We start from the raw sequence: 12,131 nt of genomic DNA on the forward strand, positions 1-12,131 counted from the left end.
TCTGTCATTATTACTGGTAATAAGAAAGACGCTCTTGGACCAGTCTAAACCATTTAGATACCACTGCCTCAATACTTCATAATTATTGTTCAATCTACAGAAGGAAAGTACCAAGTTTTATGTCTTTTACAAGTAGCAGATGCCCTCTGCTCCAATGCTCACTCACCTCCCTCTCTCTCGTGGCTGCTAGCCTTTTCTTTGTCCTCCCACATAAATTACCAGCTAAAGAAAGTGTGATCCAATTACAAGAATATTGCACAACACCCCCTGACCCCTCCTTCTCCTCAATACCTAACTGGGGTTGTCCTCAAAGGCTCTCTCTCTCTAGGTCTCTGTAATTATGAGAGTCTACCTGCTTCCATGTCGATGGTGCATTTGAGCCATTCTCTGACTCCAATCTCCATCCTTAATTACAGGCTGCCAAAATAGCTTTACAACCAAAAGGACAGTCACAATTAATTTTTATACTGTTGTGCATACCCCCAATGAACCATCAACTACTTAAGAATGTTTTAATAGCTCCATATGAATTTCAGTTCTTCTCCCTAAATTCTACTAAATCCAAGGTATTCATCACCCCTCCCTGCTGCCATTACTTTAAAAATCATCTAATGGGTTGTCCCCGTAGCTCAGTCTGTTGGGTATCCAGCTCTTGACTTCCACTAGGGTCACGGTCTCAGGGTCATGGAGCAGGCCTGAGTCAGGCTCTATGCTCAGCCAAAGGGTCAGGGGAGTCTGCTTGGGACTCTCTCTCCCCTTCTGTCTCTGCCCCCCATACATGCTCACACACTCTCAAAATAAATAAATATTTAAAAACCATCTCAATCCTCTCATCTCCAATTTTCCTGCTCATCATACCCTAATTTCCCCTAAAATGATGGATTTATATTCATTAATTCTCTTTCTCCCCCCGCTTCTGTGTCTCTAATCATTAAAACCTGATGCCAAAACATGTGTAAAAACAGCTAAGATACTGTGTTGAATCTGCAGGTCTTCAAATTTTTGAAAGATTATAGATTCCAAAAAGTATTTTAGTGTAATCATAGAGCCAAACTAAAACACTAGAGCAAGTACTATTTCCTAATTGCTTTCAAAAGTCCAACAAGTTTTTTATTATTATAACATGAAGAGTTCCTATTATATGGAATCCTTAAGTATTCACATGGTACCTACTGCAAGCGCAGCACCACAGGCAGAAAATCCTGTGATTTCTAGAAAAGAGCTGAGATTTAACAGAAGGCAGTAAGGCCATTGTTCAGATCCTTACAAAACCATGGCACAAAAAACTGACTTAATTAGCACAAAGTTCATTTAAAAAAAAAAAGAAAAAGAAGAAGGGATTGGACGCCTGGGTGATTCAGTCAGTCAAGCACCTGCCTTCGGCTCAGGTCATGATCCCAGGGTCCTGGGATCAAGCCCCACACCAGGCTCCCTGCTCAGCAGAGAATCTCTTTGTCCCTCTCCCTCTGCACCTTCCCCCACTCATGCACATGCTCACATATATGAAGATTTTATTCACTGTCATACAGTGAATAGAATAAAATAAAATCTTCAAAAATAATAAATCTTCAAAATAAATAAAATCTTCAAAAGTAATAATAATAGGGTGCCTGGGTGGCTCAGATGGTTGGCATTCGCCTTCAGCTCAGGTCATGGTCTCCAGGTCCTGGGATTGAGCCCCGCTTTTGGCTCCTGGCTCAGGGGGAGTCTATTTCTCCCTCTGCCTCTTCCCCTGCTTGTGTTCTCTCTGTCTCTCTCTCTCTCTCTCTCTCTCTCTCTCAAATTAATAAAATCTTTTTAAAATAATAATAATTTTTAATAAAAAAGGAATAAAGATTTAGTAGTCCCTCTGGTATACAGATTACTTATGAAATAATAAAAAGAAAAATATAAAATTGAATCCTCAATTGATACTAAATGGTATCATGGAGATTCTAAATTCTATATCACTTTAGAGAAAGAAAAGATAGTCTAGTAGTCAGAGTAAGGATGGAAAGTATGCTGTTCAAACTCAGAGCCAGTCACAAGAACACATATATCCTTATAAACTCTAGAACTTCCCAGATACTGAGCAGCCCCACACGACTCTTGGACATTAGAACAATGGTAAACAAGGGTTCAGGTCTAAGAGAATGATGACCCTGCAAGCAGTCAGATTCCTGAAGGTTACTGTTTACTCTCTGTACCAAGCTATTGTGTCCTTCAATCATGGCCATACTGAATATATACACTCCATACTGGCACAGTATGAAGCCCATACATCACAGACCACCTGGCATGATGATCTAAGTTTTAACTACAGTGTTTTTACTTGCCTGATTTTCTCTTGTATCTTCTGATGATGAAATAGGAAACAATGTAGAGAACGGCAAAAAGAAGGAAACATATCTGAAAAATAAAATGAACAATTCACTTACATTTGTTGCATATCTTTTTTAAAATTATAGAAGATACACCTTTGGTATTTATAGGCAAGAATGATTTGATCTATTAAAAAGTAAAAATTTTTAGATATTTTGGAAGTGTAAAGAGCCAGACCAACACCAACAATTCTGAAAACTAAAGTCAATGAGACGCTACTATCCCTTCCAAATATTGAACATACTATAAAACTTCAATAACAATTAAAGAGTGTGATGGCACCAAAACTTGACAGATAAATGAAACATTCTATCATACAAAAAATTATATAAGTTAGTTCTACATACAGGAGGCATCACAAATCAATGTAGGGGGGAATAATTATTCAATAAATACACCACATATCAAAAAAACAGCAGTTGAATGAGAAACTTAATTTTAATATTAAATTCAAATTAAATTCCATCTAATTTTATGGGGATGACAGGCAAAAGAGGATGGGTCAAGGATAGGAGATCTCATTACAGTCCAAGACCAAGTGTGCTAGAAATGGTCTTACTAGGGCTATGGATCAAAGTAAAAATACCCTCAAATGAAAAAATTCCAAGTGATGGTAGTCTAGGGAGCACCCCTACGCATGGATTTCTGAAGGAGGACTGTTGTCCACATGACTGAAAATGACCTTGGATCTGGGTGTGAACCGGCACTATACAATGTCATCCACAAAATGACAAACGGACAATGAAGAGGAAGACCATGAGTCTCATGATATCACAATTCTTCCAATGCAAGTGGAGTGGGAAAGTGACAACTGACAATAAGGACAGTGACCAAAAAGGAGCCAAGAGGGCACCTGGGTGGCTTGGTCATTAAGTGTCTGCCTTCAGCTCAGGTCATGATCCCGGAGTTCTGGGATCTAGCCCGCATCAGGCTCCCCGCTCAGCAGAAGCCTGCTTCTCCCTCTCCCACTTCCCCTGGTTGTATTCACTCTCTCACTGTCTGTGTCAAATAAGTAAATAAAATCTTAAAAAACAAAAACAAAAAGGAGCCAAGAGTCAAAAGCATCAAATTGGCCTGCTGCTGGGAGCCCATTAAGAACTCCAGATGGATGGGTGCCTGGGTGGCTCAGTGGGTTAAAGCCTCTGCCTTCGGCTCAGGTCATGATCCCAGGGTCCTGGGATCAAGCCCCGCATCGGGCTCTCTGCTCAGCAGGGAGCCTGCTTCCCTTCCTCTCTCTCTGCCTGCCTCTCTGCCTGCTTGTGATCTCTGCCTGTCAAATAAATAAACAAAATCTTTAAAAAAAAAAAAAAAAAAAAAAAAAAAAAAAAAAAAAAAAGAACTCCAGATGGATAAGAGAATATTAACACCATCCCTACTTTCTCCCAAAATCCTTTGGAGTAGGGAAAATGGATCAAAAAGGAAACCAATCACCGGTGAAGAAATGTGAACAGAGGGGGTCTTCTAGGAAGATGTTAAGGGTCAGGGGAGACTGTGTACAAGGGAATGGTGATGTCTGAGTAGGGCTGCAAGAACACTGGAAAGAGGGCAACTGGCCAGAACTCGGCGACTTACAGGGTTAAAGTCAGAGGGATCGAAGGACCAAAGGAATTAATATTTATGACAGAAGCTACCTGAAATTCGATTCATTCAACAATTACTTGTCATGAGCTTCCTGTACACCAGGCACTCTTTTCAGAACTGAGCACACAACAGTGAACAAAACAAAGCTCTTGTACTCACTGAGTTTACATTCCACTAAGAAAACCGTGGATCAATAAGCAGGCGACGATGAGGCAGGTGACGACCGGTGCACGACTAAGGGAACAGGAAGTACGAGCAGGGGAGGGGGCACACCTCACTACTACGGTGGTATCTGAAGAAGGACTTGTGGGAGAAGAAAGAGAAAGACATGCAGAAATCCGGAGGGAGGATACTCAGTGCACAGAGAACAGTCACACCAAGGGTCTGAGACAGGAAAAGCTCTGGTGTGTTCAAACAGCGAGAGGGGAGAAGAGACGAGGTCTCACAGGAGTTTGAACTATGTGTCAGTTCTCACAAACAGTGAAGAGTTCCTTTTTACGCTGAGTGAGGTAAGAATGCACGGTGGGACTCTGAGCAGACGGGTGACAGGATCTGACAGAGGGCAAAAGGCTCACTGTAGGTACAATGTGGAAAGTAACTTAGAAGGGACACAGACTGCAGCAGACAGACCAGCCAGGAGGGTACTGCAATCATCCAGAAGAGAGGTCACTTGGCCCTGTGTAGCAGAAATATCAAAAATTATCAAGTTCTGGGTATGAAAACAGACTTGACAGGGTTTGCAGGGATAAGGCTTGGCCTACAAAACTGGAAAGAGAAAGTGGCCATTTTCTCAGGCAGGAAAGATTATGAGTAGTTATTTTGCTTGGGAGATAAAAAGTACAGGGTACACCGCTGAACATGAAATACCTCTTATTCACTGAGGTAGAGAGGGCAGATAAACTGGTGGATATAAAAATCTGTACAATCCAAGGAAAAGAGCCTGGCTAGATCTTTTTTTCTAAGGTGAGGACCAGGGGGGACGTAATCAGATAGGTATTTAAGGCCCTAAGACCAGATAAGATTTCCATCCTAGGGAGTGATTACATCCAGAGAAGTCTGAGAACCAAGCCTCAAACCTCTCAAATATTTAGAAGTCAACTTAACAGAAGGAATCAGGAAGCGCTAACTGAGAAGCAGCAGTCAGCAGGTAGGAGGCAAGCAAGAGACTGTGATGTCCCGAAAGCCAAATGAAGAAAGTTCATGTAAGAAAAGGGAATTATCAGCCGTGTCAAATGCTGCTGACAGGCCAAGTAAGATGAGCGCTGAGAATTGACAACTGGATTTAGCAACATGGAGGTCATCAGTGACCTTGACAAGAGCTGTTTTTCTGAAGCAGTGAACATAAAACCCTGACTGAAGTAAATTAAGACAGAAGAAGAATTGAAAATAAAATTTACATCGACAGTTCTTTCCAGGAATTTTATAGGAAAGGAAAGCAAAAGAAATGTGAGGGGAACTACGAAGGGGATTTTTTTTTAAGATGAGAAAAGTCACACATAATTGCAATAATAATCAGGTAGAAAGAAAAATTACTAATGCAAGAAAGAAAAAGGAGAAGTGCTAAAGCAATGTGTTCAAGGTAAGGAGCTAGAGATAAATGTATCCCTAGTCAGAAGGAGGAGGAGCCAAAGCAGAAGAGGACAGAACATTTGAGTTCCACTGCAGGTAGGTAAGCAGATGGGTGGTAAAAGCACAAAAATATTCCCTCCTGATGGAAGTTCCTCGAATAGAGTTACATGTGGAGAGTGGAGACAGAATTCACAGGAGGATGACACCATAAATGGAGTAGAGAATAAAAGGGAAATGAGAGCCACAGCAAGACGAAATGGAAGTCCCAGCTCCAGGCGTGCCCAAGCTGAGCCTCTGAGCCAGGCAAGAGGCCCCCTGCCGCTCTGCAACATGACATCCTGGCTCTTAGATGCCGGGGAAGCTGCAGATAAAACAAGCAGAGGTTTGAGGATTCTAACAACTACCCTCTTCTCTCCTCCCCTGGACAGCCTGTACTTGCAGACTTGCGCAGGGTACCACTCACTCACTCCTCCAATCACAGATCTGCCTTCAGGTCCGCTGCCCAACCCAAGTGCTCCCGCAGTGATCCGTCAAGACCTAGCAGCTGAATTCCACTCCCCCGGTTTCACCTGATCTCTGAGCAGTCCCCCCTATATCAGCAACCATCCTCCTCCTCTGATTATGCACCCAGTCTCGATCACTAGCTTCCCTCTTCCTGATACCCTTTAAACATTATTCTTCTAAAACAAACAAAAACAAAACAAAACACACCACACTATTATTCTTCCCTATGATTTCAGGGCTGAGCCAGAACTCTATCCTCAATCCACAAACTCTTCACAGGTAACCTAATCTGCTCCCAGGGTTTTAACCATCAACCCCCAGAAATCCTTGGACCACAGTCTGAAAACCACTGGATTAGGGTATTAGCAGAAGTAAGTTAAGGGCACCTGGGTGGCTCAGTCAATTGGGCATTTCCCTTTGGCTCAGGATGTAATCCCCTGGGATCGAGCCTGGTGTCAGGCTCCCTGCTCAGAAAGGAGTCTGCTTCTCCCTCTCCCTCTGCCCTTGCTCCACCCCGCTTGTGCTTGTGCTCTCTCACTCTCTCTCTCTCTAAAACATAAATAAAATCTTAAAGAAAAAAAAGTGAGTGAAATGAATGGCCATAAATCCTAAGTAGAGTGAGGGGGGAAAAAAAGAAACTAAGTACAGAGTGATGGGTAAGTAGAGTTGTCTATCAACTGAGGCTCCCAATAAAACTGCAACAGAAGACCAAGGAATGTGGAAGAAGAAAAAGTTATGATTAAAGAATGTTTACAGATCTTTAAACTTAGTATTTAAGTTAGAGAACAAAAGTGTCAGAAATTCCAGAAAGTTCATGCAGAAGCAGAAGATGAGAAGACATGAGAGGTAATGAACAAAAGGCAATTAAGAAACCAAAATGCATGGTATAAAATGAAAAGACTAATGGAAAGTAATTCATTTAAGAATGGAAGTAAGGGGGCACCTGGGTGGCTCAGTGGGTTAAAGCCTCTGCCTTCGGCTCAGGTCGTGGTCCCAGGGTCCTGGGATTGAGCCCCGCATCAGGCTCTCTGCTCAGCGGGGAGCCCGCTTCCCCCTCTCTCTCTTTGCCTGCCTCTCTGCCTACTTGTGATCTCTGTCTGTCAAATAAGTAAATACAATCTTTAATTAAAAAAAAAACAATGGAAGTAAGGCTAACAATTATAAAAACATAAATATTACTAATTTAAATATAAAAGCCACCCATTAGGAAAATAAAAATACAACTATAACAGATTGAAACAAAACTCACAGAATGGGTTAGACTATTTTTCTAGTTCCAAAGATGGGACTAGGAGCCAATGCTCCTCCCCTAAATGAGTGCACCTTCAACAGACAGCAACCCACAGGGATGAGGGAAATAAAAGCAAACTGCCATAATGCCTCTTATTGTCCCTATATCTGGTGGGAATAAAAGGACATTCCTAACCAAAAAGGAGAAAGTCGGGCACCTGGGTGGCTTAGTCGGTTAAGGGTCTGCCTTTGGCTCAGGTCATGATCCCAGGGTCCTGGCATCTAGCCCTGCACTGGGCTCCCTGCTCTGCAGGGAGTCTGCTTCTTCCTCTCTCTCTGCCGCTCCCCCTGCTTGTGCTCTCTCTCTCTCTATCTCTCTCACTATCTCTAATAAATGAATAAAATCTTAAAAAGAAAAAAAGGAGAAATTCATTACAACTCCTCACCACTAACGGTGAGTAAGATACAGCTGAGAAAAAGGGAGAGGAATAGGCTCTCATCTAAAAAGGATGAACTTTCTCCCCTGGTCAGGGAGGAAGAGCAAGGTTCCCAAACCTCACAAGGAGAAACAATACCAGTTGCACATCCTCTGTGCCAGCTAAACCAGAGAGCAGAAAATTCAGCCACATGAATTTCAGTCCTGAAAATTCAGGGGCCACATGGCTTTAGTCAGTATGCTAATCGAGAGTGGCTATCCTAGAAACACACACTCTTCCAAAACTGAAACAGGAAGAAACAGAAGATTTGAACAGACCAATTTCAAGTAATAAAATTGAACGGGTAATGAAAAACTAGCAACAAACAAAAGTCCAGTACCTAATGGCCTCACAGGTGAATTCTACCAAACGTTTAAAGAACAGTTAATACCTATTCTCCTCAAACTATTCCAAAAAGATAGAAGATGGAGAAAAGCTTCCAAATTCATTCTACAAGACCAGCATTACCCTGATATCAAAATCAGACAAAAACACCGCAGATATATCTGCTGAACACAGAGGCAAAGACTCCTCAACAAAATACTAGCAAACCCAACACAACAATACATTAAAAAAAATCAGTCACCACAATCAAGCAAGATTTATTCCAGGGATTCAAACATGGTTCAATATTCACAAACCAATCAATGTGATATACCATACTAACAAGGGGAAGAATAAAAACAATATGATCATTTCATATATGCAGAAAAAGCAACTGACAACATCCATCCATGAAAAAAACACTCAACAAAGTGAGTTTAGAGGGAATATACCTCAACACAATAAAGGTCATATATGAAAAATCTACAGTTAACATCATACTCAATGATGTAAAACTGAAAACTTCCTCTATGATCAGGAACAAAGGAAGGATGTTCACTCTCACCACTTTATGCAACAAAGTACTGGAAGTCCTAGCTGTAGCAATCAAGCAAGAAAAAGAAATAAAAGGCATATATTGCTAAGGAAGTGGAGTGCCTGGGTGGCTCACTCGATTAAGTGTCCGACTCTTGATCTTAGATCAGGTCTTGATCTCGAGGTCATGAGTTCAAGCCCTGCACTGGATTCTACACTAGGCATGGAGCCTACATTTAAAAAACAAAACAAAACAACAACAACCACCAAAAAACCTGCTCATGAAGAAGTAAAATTGTTACTGTTTGCAGATGACATGATACAATATATAGAAAACCCTAAAGACTCCACCAAAAAACCATTAGAACTGATACTGAATTTGGTGAAGTTGCAGGATACAAAATTAATATGCAGAAAACTGTTGCATTTCTATACACTGATAACAAAGTAGCAGAAAGAGAAATGAAAGTAACAATCCTATTTACAATTGCACCAAAAATAATAAAATATCTAGGAACAAACTTATCAGGGAGGTGAAAGACCTATATTTTGAAAACTGTAAGACATTCATGAAATCAAGATGACACAAACAGATAGAAAGATAAAACATGCTCATGGACTGGAAGAATATTATTAAAATCTCCATACTAAAGCTATCTACAGATGCACTGCAATCCCTACCAAAATACCAATAGCATTTTCCCCAGAACTAGAACAAATAATCCTAAAATTTGCATGGAATCACAAAAGACCTTGAATAACCAGAGTAATCCTGAGAAAGAAGAACAAAACTGGAGGCATCACAATCCCAGACTTAAAAATACTACAAAGCTAAAGTAATCAAAATAGTATGGTACTGGTACAAAAACAAGACACACAGGTCAATGGAACAGGAGAGAAGGATCAGAAATAAACCCATATCTATGTGGTTAATTAATCTATAACAAAGGGGGTAAGAAGATACAATGGAGAAAGACAGTCTTTTAATAAATGGTGCTGGGAAAACTGGACAGCTACATGCAAGAGAATGAAACTGGACCCTTTTTGTACAACATACACAAAAATAAATTCAAAATAGATCAAAGACCTAAATATGAGACCTGAAATCCTAAAACTCCAGAAGAAAACAGAGCCAGTAACCATTTGGAAATCAACCTTAGCAACATACTTGCAGATATGCCTCCTGAGGCAACAGCAACAAAAGCAAACATAAACTATTGGGACTGCACCAAAACAAAAAGCTTTTGCACAGCAAGGAAAACAATCCACAAAACAGTCAACTTAATGACTGGAAGAAGATAGTTGCAGGTGAGATGGATATACATAAATGTGTGTGTATATATATATATATACACACACACATACATACACACACACACACACACACACACACATATATATATATATATATATATGTATCCAGATATATCTGAAAAGGGGTTAATATCCAAAATATATAAAGAACTTACACAACTCAACACCAAAAAAACAACAATCCAATTTAAAAATGGACAGAGGACCTGAATAGACATTTTTCCAAAAAAGACATATATGGAGCCTATGTGAAAAGATGCTCAACATCAGGGAAACGCAAATCAAAATCACCTCACACCAAAAACAAACAAACAAATAAATACCACCTCACACAAGTCAGATGGTTAGTATCAAAAACAAAAAATAACAGATGTTGGTAAGGATGTGGAGAAAGGGAAACGCTGTGCACTGTTAGTGGGAATATAAATTGGTGCAGTCACTTTGTGAAACAATATGGATGTTCCTCAAAAAATTAAAAATAGAAATACCATATGATCCCATATTTCCACTACTGGGTATTTACCCAAAGAAAACAAAAACATTAATTTGAAAAGATGTATGTACTATATGTGTATTGCAGCATTTTTTACATTAGCCAAGATATGGAGACAATCCAAGTGTCCACCAAAGGATGAATTGATAAAGAATATGTGACTTATTCATATATATATAAAATATATAATATAATAATATATATAATATAACACATATCCATATATATCTAATGCATATATATATTAGAATATTACTCAGCAATAAAAAAGAATGATATCTCGCCATTTGCAACAACATAGATGGACCTAAACGGTATGCTAAGTGAAGTTAAGTCAGACAAAGAAAGACAAAATACCATATGATTTCACTTACATGCGGAATCTAAAAAAAAAAAAAAATGAAAAGCAAACAACCAAACAAAATGGACTCTTAAAGACAGAAAATAAACTGGTGGTTGCCAGAGGGAAAGTGGGTGGGAGGATGGGTAAATAGATAAAGGGGATTAAGAGGTACAAACTTCCAGTTATAAAATAAGTAAGTCACTGAGATGAAAAGTACAGCATGGGAAATACAGTCAATAATACTGTAATAATGTTGTATGGTGACAAATGGGGACTGCATTTATTGTGATGAGCACTGTGTAATGTATAGAATTGCTGAATCAATGCGTTGTATACTGAAAACTAAGATAACATTGCATGTTAACTATACTTCAATTAAAATTTTTTTAATTAAAAAAAAGGCTAGGCATTTGAGAGTTGAATTACCCAGTCACAAGTAATCTAATAATACTTTTAAAATACATTGTTAAAGGCTAAAATTCTTAAATTCCAGGTACAAGATATGAACGTAAATTCAAACTGGTGCATTATAATCAAATGGTACTACCTAGCTTTTCATTCAAGGCTGATGGGTTTCAACTATTTTAGGGTAACCAGAGGAAGGAGTTTCATAAAAGAGTCATGGGTGCAAACAGGCTCAAGGACTGCTACCATGAACACATTTCTGACAAAATCTTGGCAGAGAAATGAGGAAATTATATTTGAGCCAAAAATCTCATACCACAGCTGAACGCCAACAGACACTGCTTTATTTTAAGGTCACTAAATCAAAAAACAGAGATGTTAAGTATCCTTCAACATTACAAGCTAACCATTAAAATAAAATTAAAATCCTTCAAGTTATCCTAAGAGCCAGGAAAACAACAATAAAACAAAGAAAAATCCAGACTATGTGGTAAAAGACAGGAAAAGACCAATACTGTGAAAATCATAACAGATTAAAGATGAAACATTAAAAGCAAAATTGTAAATAAGACAAATTATTAAAAGAAAACTCTCACAGATACAGACATATCTAAAATAAAGTAACTTGGGCACCTGGGCATCTGCCTTCAGCTCAGGTCATGATCCTAGACTCCCGGGATGGAGTCCAGCATTGGGCTGCCTGCCCAGCAGGAAGCCTGTTTCTCCCTTTCTTCTCCCCCTCCCTCTTATTTGTGCTCTCTCTCTTGCTCTCACTCTCCCTCTTTCTCTCAAATAAAATCTTTTAAAGAAAATGAAATGAGGGGTGCCTGGGTGGCTCAGTCCTTAAGCATCTGCCTTCAGCTCAGGGTCCTGGGATCCAGCCCCACATCCGGCTCTCTGCTCAGTGGGAAGCCTGCTTCTCCCTCTACCACTCCCTCGGCTTGTGTTCCCTCTCTCCCTGTCTCTCTCTCTCTCTCTCTCCCTGTCAAATAAATAG

The 12,131-nt window shown here is 39.8% G+C and overlaps 1 protein-coding gene across 1 annotated transcript in view; it reads right to left on the reverse strand.

Moving 5' to 3' along the window:
• Positions 1-12,131, reverse strand: part of LOC308347273 (ankyrin repeat domain-containing protein 26-like) — a 141,011-nt gene that overhangs the window by 101,628 nt on the left and 27,252 nt on the right. The window contains exon 2 of the mRNA XM_080810516.1: positions 2,316-2,388. Coding sequence (XP_080666642.1) covers positions 2,316-2,388 — 73 coding nt within the window. The remainder of the gene's footprint in view (positions 1-2,315; positions 2,389-12,131) is intronic.

The sequence above is a fragment of the Martes martes genome, assembly GCF_963455335.1.
Source record: "Martes martes genome assembly, chromosome: 8".
Classification (NCBI taxonomy): domain Eukaryota; kingdom Metazoa; phylum Chordata; class Mammalia; order Carnivora; family Mustelidae; genus Martes; species Martes martes.